The following is a 22,841-nucleotide window of genomic DNA, read 5'->3' as shown; positions in this document are numbered from 1 at the left end:
GAATGCCCTAGAAAAGTCACTTCTGGTTAATGTTTAGTTTTAAAATGCGAAAACAAAGAAATGATTTGTGGCAATTTTAACTGGCACCTCTTCTTTTCTTGTAAATTGAACTGATTAATAAAGAAAAAATCAAAATAAAATAGTGAGATACACCCAGGCTTGAACAGGGGATCATCCGATCTGTAGTTGAATTCTCTACCACTGAGCTGTATCTCCAATGGACAATATTTTTTTTTAAGAGGAAATGATTGGCTGAAAATTTATTATTTCCTTTGGCTGGTGTAACATAAAATATTCCCCTGCAAAAATTCTTTTTTTTTTTTCATTATCAGAGAGAAAGACTATTTTTAGGATGTGATTTTTCGATTTTTGATACTTATCGGATGAATTTATGAACAAAACATATCTAAGAACACTGCCAGACATGTAAATTACCTTTGTGTGAAATTTGCAAAAGATAGGCTCAGCCTTTTCGGAACTTATGAGAAAGGAACTCACACACACAGGCTTTTATATAATAGTAAAGATATATACACAAAATACTTTTCTATTCAAAGCATTTTGCATTTCATGACCCATGCAGATATTAATGAGCCAGAAATACGTTGCCATTAATTTTCCAACAGGCACCATGCTTTCACCATCTTCTGTATTCGAGGAACTAACCTCAGCCTTGCAGACCTCCTCCATCTAGATTACATTCTGAGTTGATAATCTGCATCGAATCCAATTAAATATGATGCGGATGTTTGAATGAGGAAGGGTTGTTTCATGGGGCATCCTTCTATCTCTGACAGAGGCGTTGTCCCTCGTTCAGTTTTCCTCGCATTTCCTAGCATATAATAAAAAAGTCTGGTTGATTTTTATCATTTACACTTCAAAAAATAGCTTTTTCTTGGTCCGCTTCATGTTGCAAATAATAGTTTGCTCAGTTCTATTTTCATTAATTTACTACGCCTCTCTAAAAGAGGCTGTGTTTGTCAGCTGTTCAAATGGATGCATCTGAGTGTGTTTTTCTTTTTCTTTTATTAATATTATTTTGATTACTTTGATGAACAAGTTTGCACAGTTCCTTTAAGGTTCGGCTGCAAAAAGGTTCTTGGAAGTCTGGAATTTAATTAATTAATTAATCAATTAATTCTCTGGAAACGATGTTTAGAATTGCAAAAGTTGCTGCCAAGATAAAGGGGCATGGCACCTTTGAAAATAATTTTTCGGAGATGGATTAAGAATAGAATTGTTTTTAATTGTCATATAAGTGAATTGCTTTTTCTTTTTTCTTTAAAAAAAGTTTATTCAAAAATGAAACTAGGTGGAGCTCACATTATAAACTATCTGTACTTACTAAGGAGGGAGGCAGGGGGGCTTAGCTTCCTTGATGAAGTGGTTGGCAGACACCAAGCAAAACTAAGAAAAAGTCGGGGTTTGGTTTGTTTTACGCCGTTTCAACCATATTCTTGTCTGTTTTATTTCCCTTTCTTCCCCATGTCCGACGATTAGAAGTTCTGCCATGTCGACCAGGGTTTGATGTTCATTTGATACCACTCTCGATCCATTGCTTGTTCAGGTTTGAGGCCAGTGCTTTTCAAATCCTCATTGATGCAGTCAGCTCATCTTTTGCATTGGCAGCCTCATGGATAGGAGGCAGGGGTGATGATGCTCTCAATTTTTTAGACCACACACTATGATCGATGCTCCATCAAAAAAAACTCCTCAACACTGTAGCCATCTACATATATATAAAGTAGTAGTGTGTGTGTGTGTGTGTATGTACAGTTCACACTACTGGATCGATCATGACCAAACCTGGCATGACTATGGTTCTCCACCTAGGGATGGTGCACACCATTTTCCAAGGTCAAAGGTCGTGGTCATAGTGTATTTGTATATATACTCTCTTACATCCCATACCACTGTACCAACCACAACCACATGATGATGGTCTCAGACCTAGGGATGGTGCATATTATGTTTCAAGGCCAAGATCAAAGGTTAAGGTCAGGACTTTGCTAGTTAGTACATCAAATGGCCCCTAACGAAATCTGCCAGTTTAAGGTCAAGGAATGAATAATTTTTTTTCTAACTTGAAAATTTTCTTTATCCAGTGTAACATTGATCAAGATTAAACCAACTTTGTGGGTATTTTGTGCAACTTGCTCCATCAAGGAACCTCTTTGATGCTGTAGCCTTTATATATATATATATATATATATATAAGTAGTAGCATTCGTGTGTGTGTCTGTATGTACAGCCAACACCACTGGACCGATTATGACTAAACCTGGCATGATGGTCTTCCACCTAGGGGTGATGCACATCACTTTTCAAAAGGTGAAAGGTCAAGGTCATAGCCTATGTAAATATACTCTGGACTGATCACAACCAAACCTGACATGATGATGGTCTCCGACCTAGAGATGCCGCACTCTATTTTTCAAGGCCAAAGTCAAAGGTTAAGGTTAGGACTTTGCAGTACACTCAGGTACCTGCAAAGCCGGTACCTTAACATATCACGGGTATTTTTGCTAGTTAGTACATAAAATGACGCTTAACGAAATCTGTGCCAGTTTAAGATCGAAGAATAATTTTTTTCTAAATTTAAAATTTTCTTTATCCAGCATAACACTTATCAAGATTATACCAACTTTTGGGGTGTTTGTTTTGTAGTTTTTTTACTTGTAGTTGGACATACATGCAGACAGACAACCACTCTTTACATAATATACAACTGAAACAAAGTACTAAGAGATAATAGTAAATGAAAATGTCTGATGCAACTAAATAATACTAGCAGGAAGACCCGACATTGATAGTCACTGAATGGGGATCATAAACACACATTATTTTATTAGTTTTTACTGCCCACTCCATCTTGATTTGCTGACAAAATATAGTGAAAAGAATCTGAGATGTTGGAAATCCCTGAATTAGTGTCTTCAGTGATTTAAATTTCATTAAAATCAGATATGTGTAGGGATGATTAATCAGGAATCAGAAAAATCAGAATTTTTGAGGGTATTGGAATCAATATCCAAATCAGAAAAAAGTTGTACCTATTTTCCTATGCCAAAAACGATTCCTTTAATTATGTTTCTTTTTTTTTTTTCTTTATTTGACTCGCTGGTAGTAATGATATAATAATAAATATTGATTTTAAACAACCAGTAAAGCAAAAATTAAGAGATTGCCTCTACCCACAAGTGTATTTTTACACGAGGGAAAATATATGCATGCTAAACAGTAATTACAGTTTATATACTAATAGGGAAAAAATAACAACTCTATGATTATAATAAGCAGTGATTTATAAAGAATCAGAATCGTAATTGGTAATTGTATTAGAATCGGGAAAAATATTGGAATTGTCCCATCACTAATTTGAAATTTTAAAAGGGGTCACTGTACAGAGTGGGGCTATGTTCATCATCTTTTTGCAAGAATTTTATACATAGGATATAAATTTCATAAAAATTGGATATATTTCAAGTTTTGAAGAGGTAAATCAGTTAGAGACTCGGTAAAACCTCCCATTGTCTTCTACAATAAATTTTAGATAGTACACTCATTTAACCCTTATCCTCAAGTGGTCTTCCTAGTAAAAAAAAAGTAAATTTTGTGTAAATTTTCTTACCTTTGTTTCTGTAGGGAAAATACATCACAAATACATAGATATTGAGTTATATATATATATATATATATATATATATATATATATATAAGAGTGTAGCCATAAACAATTGTGGGTTTTTCAGCCTTTTATCATTTTTTATTTTAAAATATTTTTAGAACACTTTTCAAGCTTTGTACAGCTCTCTTCAGATATATTTTTATATAAAGTTTTTTTTAAGGGAAGGGTTATTCTGGAGAACATTTTACATCTAATGATTCTAAGTGTGTTTTTCAGAGAAATGTTAGTCTCAGACTTTTGTTGCCAATGGTCAGCATGCTGTGGGGTCCAATTAGAGTTAAGTTCTTTTGGAGGGGAGGGGTTTTTTTTTGTTCATTTGGTAAAGATTTTCATGTTTTTTTATGACTTTCTTTCTTGTTTGATAATATACGCATACACACACACATGTGTGGTGTGTTATTGTGTGTGCGTATCTGAATATATATCTGAAGAGAGCTGTACAAAATGATAAAAGGCTGAAAAACCCACAATTGTTGATGGCTACACGCTTTTAAATATACATTTTTTTCTCTCGTTGGAACAACACAACCATCACTTTAAATATATATATATATATATATATATATATATATATATATATATATATATATATATATATACACACACTGTTTTAACAATAATCAAAACTTCAAAGAATGGGTTGATAGCAACAAAAAGTTAGTTACGATTGTTTCAAGACCATTTTGACAAATTCAAACATTATGTTGTTTGAAAATTTTCACAAGAACAGCCGTTCTTCAGACTTATTGAATAAAAAAAACACTTTAACAATAAAACATTATGGAAAACATTTTCCTTATAAGGAAAAGAAAACAAGCGAAACTATTTTACCTCTATCGCATCCTTGCAAAGTATTTATATATATATATAAAACAGCAAATGTTGATTAACTCGTATTTAATATCTATATATTGATACCGTAGTACATTTAACGTATGTGTGTAAGTGTGTCACAGTTTCTAGATTATAAATTATTCAATTAGGAAATCTTATTTATTAAAAAGGAGGGTCGAAGGTGATAACATACTACGAACATTAAATAAGCATATAAGAGATCACCTTCGACCCTCCTTTTTAATATAAATAGGATCTCCCGATCACTAAACTAAAATATATGTTCTTAGTCATCTGGCTAGGATCCGTTCTATCTAAAAATGGTATAATGCTATTACAAGGTTTCTGTTTGTGCCGGGCATTTATACAATGGAAATATGTCACAGACTCTTACAAGAATCTTGAAGGTAGACCGTACTAACCAGATATATTCTGATACTGCATTAACGAGATCACTTAGATAAATACTTTTACAGTTTTAACAAAAGGGCTACAATGATATTGCAGTGTATATTAAGTGTACTTGGCCTTTTGGTCAAGATCAAAGTGTAGTATCTGTTCTCCAGATGCTGCACTTCCATTTCTTGTTCTCTTTCGGTGGAGGAGAAATCCTTCACGACTGAGACAATTTTTATTTTTGTACCTTTTCTCCACGTTAAAAAACGACCCTGGTGTCTAACTCTGTCCCGTGGGGAGGCATAGTAAATAGGTACAATGATATTGCAGGGTCTGAATCCATGCTGAATCTCCATAGAATGCCCAGCAGCAATATGAAAGATGCCTCTGTGGAATTTCCATAGGTCCCGCTAGTAATGAATAGATTCAACAAAGAAATCTTAATTTCTCGTGTTTATTTTCTTGCAGGCAATAAAAATGTAGTAACCAGAGAGCATTTAGACCGTTTGAAAAATGGTTGCATTGTGTGTAATATGGGTCACTCTAATACAGAAATTGATGTGGTAAGTGGAAGCTTTTTTCTATTTTTCTTTTTTTTTTTTTTTTTTCTTCTTTTTTCTATTTTTCTTTTTTTTTCTTTTTTTTTTTTTTTTTTTTTTTTTAGTTGTTGAAAATATGTTTGATATTAAATGCTCCTTTTTTTCGGTGCTTCTTTGTTATTCTTTTGCAAAAATCACAAAAAAAAAAATTGAATTTAACTTAAAAAAAAACTAAAATGTTTAAGAGCTAAGAAAACAGGAGTGGTTCCATTAAAATGGGCAACATTTTGTGCTCCAGAATTTATTTTTCTACATAGTCACTACTAGGGCTATGACAACAGAATATTCTTCTCATTGTTTTGACTCTCGGGTATATATCCAATAAAGACACAGTTAATCAACACTGAGAACCACATCACTCTATATAAAAGCATATAATAAATCAACGGATACACACCCAAGAGTCAAAACAAGGAAAAGAATATGCTGTTGTCCTAGCCCTAGTCACTACAATTCTCAATACAGGAATTCTGTCTTCGTAGCTCTTCAACTTTTTGAGTTTAAACTATGACATAGGGGGCTTTACTTTTGGAACGACCCTCATATAACTGACAGGGGAAAAACGAAAAAATTTTAAGGTGTTTAGTTTTTGTGATGCTGGATAACTGACTAATATGTTATTTTTTTTACGTATTTATATTTTTATGTGAGAGAAAAACGTGTATGATGCAGATATGTAAAATTGTTATCTAAAGTTCATTTTTTTATGGTAATAAATCCTTGGCTTTAACATAGCTGATCGTATCTTTACTCATAAAGATTTGATTTCATGCATATTATCTGGGTTGAATGAAGTCTGAAGTCAGGATCAAGAATCCCCCACAATTTGTATTCAGCACTTGACGTAAGGAACTAAATAAAACATGGATAGGGGATGTAGGAAGAGAGCTCCACAGATGTGCAGTTCTTGAAAAAAAGCTACATGAAATGGAAGGTGTATTTGAATGACATATCTGAAATGGAATTGATGAAGACCACTAGACCAACAAGTCAAGCGAGCTGGAACAAAAGAAGCAGGAAATAAGAAAATTCTGAAGCACACATGCCATAATAGTGTTGATAGAAAATACTGAAACTAAAGAAACATTTCTATAATGTCTCGAATGGAGAGTTGAAAAACAGAGAAGACAAATGGAGGGAAATTAAAAGAAAAACCTGTTGAAAAAAGTGGAGGAAACATTTTTAAAAAGTAATCCCTCTCCCCCCCCCAAAAAAAAAATAAATAAAATCAACGAAAAAGTCGAATATTAATGAAAACTGCAATAAATTCAATTTTCAAATGGATTTTGAAGATTATGAAGGAAAATGGAAGGAAAACCTATATTTTTGATAGCTAGAACAAAGTAAGCAGGGATAGTACTTATATAAAACACTGAGACTCACAACATCACGTCTGTGAGGGAGAGGGCGAGTGCCAACCAAATTAGTTATGTTTCTGAACTTTCTTTTCAAAAACCCTCAAATGGAACAGATAGGCACCTGGCAAAAATATGACAACAGTACTCGATACAAAGTCATATTTTTAACATTTCTTTTTCGCATGATTAAGCACGTTAGATTTAATTTTAAACTGGATGGATTCTTCTATTGACATTGGTTTCCTCTGATTCCTTTTTATAGTCAGTTACTCACAGAAGGGTCCACAGAAGTGGAGGTTGCCAAAATTCATAATGAAAGTAACGTTATTTGACAGGATTTGAACACAGCATACTGAATCATCAATCTTCACTGGTACCCACCATGGCATGTTCTAATATTTTGATTAAAAGTTTTTCATAAATTTGCTTTACTGTTTTTTTTTTGTTTTTTGGGTTTTTTTTTTACTTTTATAAACTAGTCTTCTTTCTTTTCAGGGAAGTCTCCGTACACAAGAGTTGACATGGGAGAAAGTGCGTTCACAAGTTGACCACATCATCTGGCCGGATGGCAAACGAATTGTGTTGTTAGCAGAGGTAAGGTTTATTCTTTTAACTTTTCTTTTTGTTCCTTCTTCACAATGTACTGTGATGATGAAAAACATAAGTATCTATAGCGTGTACTAATATCAGACACATTGTAGTTTGTTGATTAGTTTGTGTTGCTACTTGTTTTTTTTTTCTGATTAAATTACTTTATTAATGCTTAATAGTTCACACACGACAAAAAAAAGAAAACATGTACAACTTTAATAGAGTCACTATTAAACACTTTGGCTTATTGAAAATATGAGAACTCACTTAGAACTGAAGATCATAATGTGAGATCAATAATTGAAAATAATATTATAAGCAAATATTTTGGTCTTAACAATGAGATGCTGATAACTTTATTGCTGAAATATAAGCATGCGTATACTGTAAGTGTATTTATTCTTTGACGATGTTTTCAAAGAACCTTTTCTGGTTTTAACTACGCTAACAGCTTATAAATTCTATACAAAATGAGTCGTTTCATCATTACCCACAGGCAGACGCTCCGATAACAAGTAAACAGACTTTACTAACTTTAAAGAAAAGGCAACACCTTTACCTTTATTATTAAACTAAAACTCTAGTCTCTGAGATAGTTTATCTGAAAATTTTATGATATAAGTCAGGAAAAAAATATATAAAATTAAAAAAAAAAAAAAAATTGCATCTTATTTGTTTTTTCTAAGACATTTTGCCTATTTCACCAAAGCTCAAAATAATTAAGGAGGAGGAGGAAGTGTCCATAGCACAAAGTCTGTTGGACATTCATATTAAACATTTGGTGGACAAGTCAGACGTAGACTGAAGTTTATTTGTATTAGATTGTGCATTTTATTAATGATTGATTGGCACTTTTTGTGTGTAGCATGTAACACATTCTAAGTAAGATATATATATATATATATATATATATATATATATATATATATATATATATATATACTTCAGAATAGTTTTTATTTAACAATCAGTTGTTATGGAAACGTGAGATTGTAGGTATACAAAATATTACTGGCAGTAATATTCTATAAGTTATCCCAATTTATACAAGCACTTGCCCGATTCGGATATCTACACAGCTATGCGGATTACCCAATATATAACTTGGACCTTATTACCAAACGGATGTAAAGAACGCATAACATGGATTTTACCAAGCAAGCTGGATCTAAAAAAACATTCATATCCCTTTTTCTGCAAATCCTCCTGCTCCAGGACTTTTGATAAATTTATTATTTTGATTTTGACTTTCCATGTCTCACTGACTTTAGCAAATAGGGTACATACTTTTATAAGTATTTGCTAATATTTTCTCTCCTCTGATGAGATGGTAGACATCGAAACCCTATAGGTTAAGGAGATTAATTTTCTAAAGCATTCTTTGTTTTGCTTAGAATAATAAAAATTCTTTGATATGAAACTCAACCACTTCATTTCATTTCAATGAGAGCTTTTTGAAATTCATTGAATTACAATTTAATATATATATATATATATATATATATATATATATATATATAACAGAGCATCTATGAGTGCATGTGAGAAAATCAGCAGCAGCCAAAGGATAGCTGGCTTGCAAAAGTATTAGCAGCAGCTAACACATGCATGCAAATTAGCAAGTGAGCGCGAGCTTGCATCACAAGAAAAGGAGATCAAAAATACATCACGTATTCGAGAGGAGAAGCAAAATGTGTGCCAAGGAAGATAGAAGTGTATGTTTTAAAAGCACATGTGTGCGAAAAGACTTTTACAAAAAAATGAAGTGTGTTGTTTTGGAGGAACCATTAATAAATGCATTTCATTTGCATTTAAAAAGAAAATGCTTAGTCAGATTTGGTTTCTTCTGAGACAGCATGTGGGGCCAAGAGGTTTGAAATGTAACAAATACAGTTCAGACATAACGGCCATGTTACGTGCATATCATAGGATATAAATGTGTAAACAAATAGAGCTTCCAGTGTTTGACAATGTTTATCATTGAGATTTCTCCTACCGTATCCGTAGACAAATGGCCTTTTCAACAGTCGAAGCTTGAGGAAGTTACTTTTATAGCTGTATTGAAGAGCTAGGATATCACGAAATACTCTGTCTATGGATGTCTTTATAATATACTAGCATTTCAGCCCGGCGTTGCCCGGGTGTTTTGAGGTGTACGCTTAGCAAAACAAAAAAAAGTCAATTTTTTTTTTAATTTGACCCCTATTATGACCCCTTAAAATTTATAGTTTCGGGCTCAAATCACTTTATTAAGTTAGATCCAGGTTCAAGGAACCTATATCTAAAATTTCAAGTGTCTAGACCCAAAATTGTCGGAGGAGTTTGGTAGAGTTCTTAAAGGTCAAATCGTTGAAATTTGACCCCTTAACAGCCAAATTTCTGGCTGACACCCGTCACATCGATTTTCCCAAATCTCAGTACCCGGTATTTCAAATTTCGAGTCTATAGACTAAAAATTGACAGAGTTATTGCGTAGGGAAATGTACACAGACAGACAGACAGACACGTTCACTTTTATAGATATATATATATATATATATATATATATATATATATATATATATACACACAAGGAGAGTCACGGTAAGCAGATGTTTTTATTATGCTCCTTGAGTAAGGTATAGAGAATGAGGAAGGTAGTCTGTAAACCTGTTTTAAACCATTTCCCGTGACTCACCCTGTTTGTATGTATGTACAATCATCGTTGCAATCATATATATATATATATATATATATATATATATATATATATATATATATATATATAAGTGACTTTGTCTGCATGAGGAACGGTTTCTACCAAACTATTCTGTCAGACTTGAAACTTGATATATTGGAGATTTGGACTTGTGGAACAAATTCAATTTGGCTTTTAGTTGGTAAAAATAGCTGCTATTGGATCAAAATTGAAAAAACAAAATTTGAACTTGGCATGTGAGTCAATTAAACGTGTTATTTCTACACATGCACAAATATACACTTATATCTTTAACAGTGTTATTTTTTAAAAAGTTTTTACATGCATATGGATTTAGATTACATGGTTATAAGACTAGAAAGTTACATGTTTTGGTTTCAATCTTAGCTGATGGCATTGAAGTCATATTTTTTTACTTTTAAAATCACTATAAATTAGGTACAATATAATACTAAATAGCGTACTGACTCTATAATAATACTATGAAATCTGCATAAATTAAAATATATTTAAGTGTATTTTACAGCAGGGCAATGCCAGGTGACCTGCTCGTGTGTGTGTATATATATATATATATATATATATATAGCATTTTCGATTAATATAACGTTGCTTTATTATAATTGCTTTCCCCGATTTTCTTTCCCCCCCCCCCCATTTTCTTTATTTTTTTTTAAATCGTACATATTTTCGATTCTCTTTTCTATTTTTTGTTTTAAATTCCCCGATACAGCCTTGAGAAAGGGAGGGCGAAACCGGTCAGCTGACCCCCCCCTTTTTCTCTTCTCTTCTTCACCCCTTTTATTTTAAAACGGTTTTAATCATGAATTATAAAAGTCTTCCATCATGATTGTGATATTTAAATTCTTTACCCCCTAAAGAATCATGGAATTATATATATATATTTCAATATATATATATATATATATATATATATATATATATATATATATATATAATTTCTTTTAATAATATTATTGGAATTCTTTCCCCATTTCCTTGTACCTATTTGTGAATTATTCCACGGATTTCTGCCTTTTGGATTATTTTGGACCATCTTCCAATTACGCGATTCCCTTGGATTTTACTTGTGTGAATCGTCATTGAATACTTAACCTTTCACCAGGCTATCCATTCACATGAAATCACTTTTTTTTTCACCTTTTTCCCTCTTTCACTTTTTGTTATCAAGTAAGATCTTATTTTGCTAAATCCTACCCTTTGATGGGAAGGAAAGTATTTCTTCGAAACTCTGTGGATTAAGGACTGTCCACTTAGTGTTTCCTTTTCAAATTAAATATGTTTTTAACTCTTTTTCAAAGTGTTTTTTAAACATGTTTTATTAACTATTTGCTCGTGTATATATATATATATATATATATATATATATATATATATATACGAGCAAATAGTTAATAAAACATGTTAAAAAACACTTTTATATATAAACCAAATACAGATGGGGAGGCATATAAAAGTTAAAGGAGGCATTACTTTTGGAACGACCCTCGTATTAACATATTCAACTTCGTGCGCATCTTCTGTTTAAGATATGCTGTAAGCCGATACAATCACTAATCTGTTTCCAGACAGTGTTCCATTTGAAATTGATCTTGTACAGATTGACCCAAATTTCATGGAACCAATTCTCAAATGTCTGAAAAATCTCACAGAATTCATCAATTAGACTAATAACTTCTCTACTCCGAAATATCCAGTAATTTTCTTGGTCTTTGATTCTGAACATGCGTCAATACATTATATGGAAAGTTTGCTCCAACGGGATTTAATTGCCAATTCCTTCCCGTTTACCAATTTAGGATCCAATTTCTGATTGATTACAGCCGTTTTTCACTGTTTCTTTCCAACAAATTGATTTCCTCATGGAATCCAACATAAAATAGCCTGTAAATCTAATAAAAGAACTGTGGCTATTAAGTTCCCAATACATGCAGCGTTTAACTATAAAGCAGGGTTCCTTTCTGAAATCCATGTATAGTGTAGTACAATATGTGGCAGTTGTTCTCAACCTGATTGCTTCAACCATTCTTCCTGTGGCATGAACCCATGTCATTTTATTCCCATAGTTTTATTTTGAAATGACTATGAAATTTCACTACAAGGTGGAACAATAAAATTGTTGCCCTAAAGAAAACAAAACTACAGTTTTATTTAAAAACTTTTGTTGAAAAAAAATCAATTCAGGTAACTTGATTATGTAGTAGACATGACATTTATTCAATGTAGCCACCTTCAGTCTAAATCACTGCCTCAATACAGGTTAGCACTGGAAGCATGCCTTTTCCACAAGCGCCGGCGGGAGCTCTGCGAATACTTAGCGGATGGTGCTGATCAGGCTGGCTTTGGTGTTGTGGAAGCCAGTGAAAGAAGAGTACAAAGTCATAGCACTCCTTTTGAAGCTAAGCCTGGGTCTCTTGGGACTTGTGGTCCAGCGCCAAGTCCTGCTGCCACACATCGGGTCTGTCAGAGGCCATCTGATTGCACCAGGGGGATCACCATACTCTTCAGCACATCCACGTACACTTTGATGTTGACTATTAAGCTGACTTTGAAGATATAAGGCGGCATGATGTGACCCTCACTTGAAACCACACCAAAGACCATAACTGTGGCTGTAAACTTTGTTTTCTTCGCCCTGGAAATGTCCCTGTTATCTGGATTTGCATTTTGAGGGTGCTGGCAATGGTCCCGTTGTTATAACTTGAATCGGTAGAGAGCTTGAGTTGTACCGCGGTACATCTCCGATCTCGCTTGTTGAACATTCTGTCACTTTCAGACATGATAGAAAGCTCCTGTCACTATTGGGATTTGTATGCAACTGTCTGCAACAAAAAAAGAAAACCGGTTTTCATCAAATGGAAATGGAATCATGACGTCTTTTATTGAATTGATGTGAACGCTAGGATATTTCAATTAAAAGTTAAATATGAACAAATAAAATTATAGAAGAATAAAATGCCAATCAAATGAGGTATAGTTTGTTTAAACAGTTACATTAAATCCAGCTTAAATTTGCAGTTTTTGAAAAAATTATAAGTACAGACATTCTCTTTGCCGCCCGTGTGTGTGTGTGTATATATATATATATATATATATATATATATATATATATATAATGTGTGTGTATATATATATGTATATAAAAAATTTTGTTATTGAAAATTTATTCAAATTTTCAAAAAAAATAACTTATAAACCTGTAAGGAAGGCATACAAAATTTTAATTATTCGACAAAGAGTATAGATAAACAAAAAAAAACTTATTCAATTTAAAGAATTCAATTCTTCTCATAAAAGGGAAGAAGTTTGCAAAATATACAATAAATTTGCAGGTTAATGAATCAGAGGAAAGAAGCAATATGAGATTTATCATTTGTATAAAAAAAAATCTAACAGACAGTTTAAGGTGCCAAAAGATGATTAAAATAAATTAAATTGTTTATTTTAATTTTCTTTTGGCACTTTAAATATATATATATATATATATATATATATATATATATATATATATATGGCGATTAAGCTACACTGAATATTCCGCGTTTCATCCATAAGCCTGAAGAATCCTAGAGTGGATGAAACGTGGAATATTCAGTGTAGCTTAATCGCCATATATATTTTATAAATTACTAACTAGCTCTACCTACGTATTGAGCACTTTTGAAGAAAATACTTAAAGTTTACGCATAAATTTATACTTTTGTATATTAATTTTATGTGAGTAAATGAAGTAGTTATATATATATATATATCCCCCATAGCTCTTGATTTTCGCTATTAAAGTTTTTTTCATTGCTATCGATTTTTCTCCTGATAAGAGATGATAGCCGAGAGAACTCTGAGAGATTTCTGCTATGTTCAAATGTGTTTATGAATATTACATTATGTTATATAGTGTGATCTCTACTTGATTGGGGTAAAAAATAAATACCGTAATATTCGTTCCCTCGTGGATCAAAGACCAAATTTACACATTTTTTTTTTTTTTTGCAAGCTATTGTTTTAGAAAAAATGAAATGACATCAAACAGCAATTTTTTTTTCTATTATATTGAGCCCGTTAAGAGAGAGAGAGAGAGAGAGAGAAAGAGAGAGAAGGAAAGCAAGAAAGGGAAGAGCTCCAATCTATACCCCCCCCCTCTCGCCAAACATTCACGAGAAACACTCATCTAGCTGAAAACAATATTAATAATTTCCCCCACTCTTTATCTTTTTTTTTTTTTTTTTTTTTTTACATAGGCATCACCACATTATCAAGGCCCAGAGGCCACTCAAGGATAAGGGTTAAAGAGTGTACAGTAGAAATTGGTCAATATAGTAATCATTATTAATGAAAATTTGGTAAATTTAATAACTTATATGGAACGGCTCATCAAGAACTTATTTACTTTAGACTTGAACACAACCATATTGTAGTCAGCCGGAAAGCAGGAAAACGGAAGACAATTCCACAGGCGTGCAGTTCTAAGAAAGAAGCTTTGTTCATGGAATCTATGTTTAGGTTTAGGCACAGATAAAGAGTGGGGGAAATTATTGATAGTGTTTACAGCTAGACGAGTGTTTCTTGTGAAAGTTTGGCGAGGGGGGACCATAGATTGAAGCTCAGTTGAACACTTTCCATGAAAATAACGATACATCAGAGACAAACTCGCAACATCTCTTCTGTGAGATAGAGGTTGCAAGGAGGAGAAAAGGACATCTCCTACGAGGCTACGAAGTCTATTTTGAACTCTATCAAGGCAGGACAAGTCCTTTCTAGCAGCTCCTGCCCAGATGTGGCAACAGTATTCCATCCTTGGACGTACCTGGCTCTTATATAGGTAGAGAATAGCATCAGCAGTGAGATATCTACTGGATCGATAGAAAGATCCCACCATTTTTCCAGCGGCCTTGGCAACAGATTTGATATACGTGTTCCATTTAAGATCAGGAGTAATGGTCAAGCCCAGAAGCTTGTCAAAACTTGAGGCCTCCTGAAGACGAGAGCCATTCATTTCAATTGATGACAAATGTGGATTAGAATGTTGATGATGTAAAGAGAGAAGCTTGGTTTTAGATGCATTAAAAGTAACCAGCCACTTCTTTCCCCATTGTACTACGTGCTCAAGATCAGAGGAGAGAGAATTGGAGAGAACTTGGTCGTTTACTGTCTTAGATGTGGTACCATAAATGGTAGTGTCGTCAGCATAAATGTCTACAAATGATGTAAGGATATGATTTGGAAGATCATTAATGTAGATCAGGAAAAGAGTTGGGCCCAGGATGGATCCCTGAGGGACACCGGCATTAATACTGTGAGCTTCTGATTTTTGCCCCTCAACTACTACTCTTATGAACCTATCAGAAAGAAATGATTTAATAATTGAGAAGACTTTTCCAGCTATACCATAGCTAGCGATCTTATGAAGTAAACCTTTATGCCATACCCTATCAAAGGCTTTAGATATGTCAAGAGCAATTGCCCTAGAAAGATTGCCACCGTCGAGAGATTTGCTAATCCTATGCGATATAACTGTAAGGACATCTGCTGTAGATCTAGCAGAACGGAAACCATATTGAGTGTCACTAAGAAGGTTATTTTTGTTGAGATGTTTGATTACTTCTGTATTTAACACAGATTCTAGCAACTTACTCATGACGCACAGGAGACTTATTGGCCTGTACTGAGAGGGGGATGATCGATCACCTGAATTCTTAAATACAGGGCATACTGATGAGATTTTCCAGGGAGATGGGAAACTATTCTCCTTAAGACAACGTTTAAACAGTTAAATCTGTGCCTAAACCTAAACGTAGATTCCATGAACAAAACTTCTTTCTTAGAACTACGCACCTGTGGAACTGTCTTCCGTTTTCCTGCTTTCCAGCCGACTACAATATGGCCGTCTTCAAGTCCAACGTAAACAAGTTATTGATGAGCCATTCCCCTTAAGTAATTCAATTTACCAAATTTACACTAGTAACGATTACTATATTGGCCCATTGACTACTATACACTCTTTAACCCTTTATCCTCGAGTGGCCTTTGGGCCTTGATAAATGGTGACTTTGTAAAAAAGAAAAAGCAATAAAGAAAAGGAAGAGCGAGAGATAGAGAAAGGGAGGAGAGAGATAGAGAAAGAGAGGAAATAAAGCTAACGGAATAGTTTACAAAGAAAGATACTATCCACACATTTTAACTCTATTTTGCTGTTCATTCGCTCGAGCAACGTCAGGTAATCCTGCTATTAATTAGGAGAGTCAAAGATAAAATTATCGTAACCTCCATTTTTCCATGTCCAAGCCTCGTTCCAACAACTTCATCTTTGACAGCGACCAATCGCTATACACACACCAAAAAAAAAAAAAGAAAGAAAACTCACCGTGTATTTTAACATTGCATCCTTTCAATAATGTTACGATATTTCACGCTTGAAATTCATCCTTCAAACGCCACATGACAAATGTTCACTCTTATTCTGTCATTAACGAGTCTGGTCGAGCTTGCCGTCATTTCTCCGTATAAATTGACCATCAATCAAACTAAATTGACTGTCACAGACGAAATGGAAAACGGAGAATAGGAAGAGACGATCTCTGCGAAAAATCAGTGAATAACATCTTGATCCGTGAATGACGCAAACCGTGGATCTGTGACTGGATTAGAGTTGAAATTGTATTGACGTGCGACAAATTGATTTCCAGAGCTGCATTATGGAAATATCTCACTTCTATTCATGTTGGAAATAAGCCTTTGATTAAAAACGAATGCTATTTTTAAGAAGAGTTTTAAAAACTGGCCATGAGCAAATGAAAAGAAAAGAAATCAGCTACGGATGCTTTTATAATGGAGCTATTGTGTTTGTATGTTTCTTGCCCAAAGTTCATGATCTGTTTATAAAGTTGGAACATTTATTGCACTGAAGGTGGGATTCAAACACCAAATTCATATTAAATATAGAACAATAACTTACTAATATAATGTTCGCATGTAGGCGTGCTCTGCAAAAAGACATCTAATTAATTAACTATTCGTTCTTATTGTTTTCTGATTCAATAAGTGTTCTCGTTTTATTATTTTAACGTAGTGTGGTCACGCATATGTAAATGCATGTGAAATGACATCGCTGGTAGGGAAAAATAAGGGCTTTAAAAAGGAGATCATGTTAGAGATGGGAGTATGTTCGAGATCACGTTCGAGATGTGGGTGACGTCGTGGCCGTAACAATGAGGAAATAAATGTCATACATCAAAAAACAGAGTTGAAGTTCTTTCCTATTCTTTGTCTCCTTTGTGACTGAGACTACAACTTGCTGGTTCCCGGACAACGTTACATTATAACAAGGTCAGAGTTAGACACAACATTTTTTTAATGTGCAGAGAAATAAAGCTCTCCTAAAAGGGGCACACTGAGTCGAAGCATAATTTTGGATAACTTACTTCTGAGAGTTGAAATTCAGTTCTACAAAGTAATTTAAAAACAAGCACCACCCTCTTTCCCTCAACAAACACACAGCGTAACCAAGTAAGCAAGCACTACTTTCATATTATTATTATTATTATTATTATTATTATTATTATTATTATTAAGACGTTAATAAACTTATTACAATCTGCATTAAATAACACGAAAAGTTTGATATGCCATTAAACAAAGCCAACCAAATTATAAAAATAATTGTTCGTGTAAAGTAAATATCTTTTAAATAAATAAAACGAATGTCATGTTTTCAAATGTATTTAATTTAAGTGTGATGACAATTTGATTTGGGAACAATTCATTTTAAAATGGATAAGATTGGATTTGCATCATTATCTTTGCTCATTGGATTTTTCAACATGTGTGAAAGGTGATAACGTATGTACAAACATGAAATGCCTAAGAGTTCTATACAATTATCAGTTCCGTCGTCCATTTGTGATGTAATCCTGACACAAAACGAAAACACGATTGTATTATTATGTAGGAGGTAGTTTGCTTGAAGCATTGTGTGTAATATAAATATCAAACACAGGCTCCTTCAGTCTTTGACAGACTATGGATACCCACATAGGGGTGTTTGTGCATGAAACATTAGTGGCAGGAGGTGCGCAATCTCCAACCACACCTCTCCTGAGTCGACATTGTTAAATACCAGTGGCAAGTGAAGTGTATGTACAGGACGACTGGAAATAAATGCCGAGATAAGCGGAGAGCATATACAGCGCCTAGAATTCCCAAATGGTCACTCATCTGGTACTAACCAGGCTCAACATTGCTTAACTTCAGTGATCTGACAACAACCGATGTGTCAACGCGATTATGCCATACATATATATACTTAGGGGATTACAACAAGAGTCTAAAGAGCAGAGAATATTTTAATGTATTAGTAAATTCATTAATACAATTAAAATAAAAGAAAAGAAAACAGTGCTCGTTGTAATGTAGATATATAATAAGCTCAATTGGCATATATATCCTAGAGCTATTTTAATATTAAGTAAGATGATTGATAATTTATAATTAAAAATTAAAAATCTGTTTCATAAGGAAGAACAAACAAAATCAATAAATTGTACGATCGTTTCGGAAATAATGTTTTTATTGTGATAGACATTGAGTCTTGTACAATAATTTTATCATATACTTTTTTGAAACAAAGTCTCTTCATCAGCAAAAATATTGGGTGGGTTTTTTTTTATAGACTTTAGAATCTCAGAGGTCCTCCCTAAAGTCTAAGAACTACTGTCATGAAAGTTAACGAAATATATTCACAGGCGAACCTTAGTTACCTGTAAGCTTTGGTGCATTTTTGGTCAAAAAGCCAATATCTTCAACAGCTTGATCTGGTAGCACTAGATGCCTTAACAGGTATTACCACTCAAAGTGAACCTGGGAGCAATGGTAACTAAGGGGCAATTCCATATTCCCCACAGCCCCCAAATGGAGCCTGACCATTGGATGACTTTTAAAGTCATAACCTGGACCTTTCTTTTAATGAAGTGTGTATGTTCGCAGCCTCTTATACTATCATAAACGATTTATTTAATAAGTGGTATTTGTCTAATGTGCATTGGGCATAAAAGATAAAGTTGTATATTAAAAATCGAAATCAAATTCTATTGATTCGGTTACTTTTTTTTTTTTTTTTTTGCGGGGGCGGGGGTTAGTGATTAAACTGACAACTTTCAGGTTTTCTTTTTTGATACTTAATACATTTTATTTCATATTGCATGTTATGTAGACAGAAGTATAAAAAAAAATTGTTTTTTAAAATGTTATTTTATTTTCATTTTTTCTTATTGTTAGGGTCGACTGGTCAACCTGAGCTGTTCAAGTGTCCCCTCATTTGTGGTGTCAATCACTGCTTCCACCCAGGTATGTTCCTTCACGATAGTGTATGTGTGTGTAAAGAGAGAGAAAAAAACAAGAGAAATATATATATAGAGAGAGAGAGCGAGAGAGATATGTTATACATTCTTTTCGATAACTAAAAATAAATTCTTTGACCGTTATATTCTCTATTATATATTCTGGGATGATATAAAAGTAAAGAGACTTATTTTGTCATCTAGTTTACAAACCACAAACACATATTTAAATTAGATGGCAATGCAAAAGAAGCTATTATTTTATTTCTTTTCTCATAAATGCTAACAGAGAACTTGAAAAATAGATAAAGAAAAATGGATGACATATTCAGTTAATAAATTACGGTGAACACTTTTCACAAACATAACTCAATTTTAGAACTAAGCTATATTTCAACATGTATTTTGTATTATTAAACTATGTAGAGAAAATGTCTTGGGTAAAAATGTTAACTTACTTAGATTTGGTGTGTGTGTGTGTATATATATATATATATATATATATATATATATATATATATATATATATATATATATATATACACACACACACACACACACAAACTATGGATATAGTAACTATTTACTAATAAATATTATAATAATAAATAAATAATAAATATTTAAAATAATAATAAATATAATATAAATAATTATGGAAAATTCTGGTGTAAAAACCTGAAGTCTACTGTATGCTCTGTCTTGTGGTAGCCATTGCACCGACGGAGGTTAGCAGTTGTACAAAGTGTGGTTAGTTCTACACTATAAGCAAGTAATTTGTGTTGATTTAAGAACAACTTAATTGTTGTGGTGGAGCTCATATGTAGAAATCTACAAGAGGATCCATCATATATATATAAAGCTTTATTGTGTGTGTATGTGTATACACACACACACACATACACACACACACATATATATATATATATATATATATATATATATATTCCTTTATTTATACAAGCATTATTGGCTACACGTGTACATATGTTTCAGCTGTGATCACATACAAAATCTAGCTCTAGTTAATACTGAAACATATATGCACATATGTAACAAAGAATATTTGTATACATAAAGGAATTTATACTCTCTCTCTCTCTCTCTCTCTCTCTCTCTATATATATATATATATATATATATATATATATATATATATATATATATATATTAATAGGGAACAATTTGGTATATTAAAAAAAAAACATTAATTTGAATTTCAAATGTTCAAATAAGCCTCTAATAACAAATATCCTGAATGTGAAATAATTGTACGTCATCCAATTAGAATATAGAATTAATAGGGAATGGGGTAAGCAATGTAAACGCTAATCAATCGCCACTGACATCATAGTCCCAACTACTGTCATTTAAAAGACATTCTTCAATAGATGAAGAAATAATGCCAGAAAAGAATTGAATATTATTTTCATTATTGCTTATCTGAGTTCCTCATCATTGTTTCTTTCTTGTGTCCAGGCCCTCGCTCTGATAGAACTGTACAATGCTCCTGCTGGCCGATATAAAGACGATGTCTACCTCCTGCCAAAGAAAATGGGTGAGTTATCGTTGATTGAATTGTTGACAAAAAAAGTCTATTTAAATTTGTATGTCGTAGAGCTGATACGAAAAAAATGAAATGCATTCTTCCTGTTATAGTGATTGACCTCTTGACCTTCAGAGTATAGGATTCTAAGAAAGCAACCCTTGCCATGGACATGCGTCAGAAACAGATGTATTATTGGATTCCTGACAAAAGTGCATTGAGAATGGTGGTGACTATGTAGAAAAAATAAATTCTGGAGCATTAAAAAAATCATTCTCAACCTGGTATTTTACCAGGAGGTAAAATACCAGGTTGAGAATGGCACAGTCTATCCTTCTCTCGAGGGTAGATGGGACTCTCTTAAGCTGTGGTAGGCGCCCCATCTAGTGATGGCGTCACAATAAAAAATACCCTTGATAGCCCTACCGAAGCATCAAGTGTTCAGCTACAAACAAGATTTGAATTACACTACAAACTTCGGGCCAAGATCAAAGTGTAGTATCTGTTCTTCAGATGCTGCAAGCTATGACTAGCTATGACTAGCAAAGACCAGATGTGGGAGCAACCCCACATGCCTGACCATTAACCAGCTCCCATTTCCCACCTCTCGGGAGCTGGTCCCCTTTTTCCCTTCCCCCTCCCTTCACTCCTCACATTAAAAATCGACCTTGTGTCTAATTTGCTCGGTGGGGGAGCAAATAAATACCATCTGTTCTTCAGATGCTGCACTTCTATTTCTTGTTCTCTTTCGGTGGAGGAGAAATCTTTCACGACTGAGACAATTTTTATTTTTGTACCTTTTCTCCACATTAAAAAACGACCCTGGTGTCTAACTCTGTCCCGTGGGGAGGCATAGTAAATAGGTACACTACAAACTTGTGTAGTGAGTTCAATCTCAGCTATGGCTGCACTGGATGGCTGGAAAAAAATAACTCGTTTATCAAGTCAATAAAAAAAAGGCCTTACTTGGAAACAGACCTTGTATGACAAAGCACGTTTCAGACGCTCGTGCACAGTTATCGTTCATCATTGGCAAAAGTGATTTGAGAATGCTGGTGACTATGGAGAAAAAATAACTTTTTGAATAGGAAACTTTAATTTTAGAACGACCCTTGTATAAACTATGTCTGATGATGCAAATTAGTTGGTATGAACATGCTATTTTAGACAGACATCTGGGACAATGAGGCGAGTCATATCCGATTACATAAAGGATTCATTCAGCTGACCAATCAAAGGTGTCTCATTTTGGGGAGCTGGATTATCCTCACATTAAAAACTGACTTTATGCCTAAACTCTGCCCTTGTGAGGAGACAAGTAAATAGGGACAGGTTTATTTTGTATCTGGAATTTTTTTTTTTAATGACCCCCTCCTCTCCTCAAGAATTCAATCTTTTTTTTTTTGGAGGGGGGATGACCAAGAATTATGCCCTATTGTTGGAAAGAGGAGTCCCTTCCAAGAGTTAAGCCTTTTTTTTTTTTAGAACCCCTCCCCTGCGCACTTCCAAGAATTATGTCCTTTTGGACGGTTCCTTTACCTCTAAGAATTATGCCCTTCTTCTGGAAAGCCCACTCTTTCTTCCAAAAATTATAATTCTTTACTTGAAACGGGCCCAAACAATGTTTTTCTTTTTAAAAAGAGCCCTAGTGTTCTGTCTTTCGTTTTGAAAGGGTCTTTCTTCTGAATTTCATCTTTTTTTTTATTTTGAGAAAGATTTCTAAGAATTTTTTTTTCTTCCTCTTGCAAAAAAGCAGTGTGAACTCTTAAAATTCCATC

The 22,841-nt window shown here is 33.5% G+C and overlaps 1 protein-coding gene across 10 annotated transcripts in view; it reads left to right on the top strand.

Annotated features, from left to right (window-relative positions):
• LOC145246840 (adenosylhomocysteinase-like 1) overlaps positions 1–22,841 on the top strand; it is a 736,073-nt gene that overhangs the window by 695,247 nt on the left and 17,985 nt on the right. For all 10 annotated transcript variants that reach the window (XM_080108677.1, XM_080108681.1, XM_080108679.1 and 7 more), the window contains 4 exons: positions 5,387–5,481; positions 7,371–7,469; positions 19,456–19,524; positions 20,997–21,075. In XM_080108677.1, the coding sequence (XP_079964803.1) occupies positions 5,387–5,481; positions 7,371–7,469; positions 19,456–19,524; positions 20,997–21,075 (342 nt within the window). The remainder of the gene's footprint in view (positions 1–5,386; positions 5,482–7,370; positions 7,470–19,455; positions 19,525–20,996; positions 21,076–22,841) is intronic.

The sequence above is a fragment of the Euprymna scolopes genome, chromosome 24, assembly GCF_053919585.1.
Source record: "Euprymna scolopes isolate OS-2025 chromosome 24, ASM5391958v1, whole genome shotgun sequence".
In the NCBI taxonomy this organism is placed as follows: domain Eukaryota; kingdom Metazoa; phylum Mollusca; class Cephalopoda; order Sepiida; family Sepiolidae; genus Euprymna; species Euprymna scolopes.
Note: the sequence above shows the minus strand (reverse complement) of the source record. Positions and strands in the feature narration are given on the sequence as shown.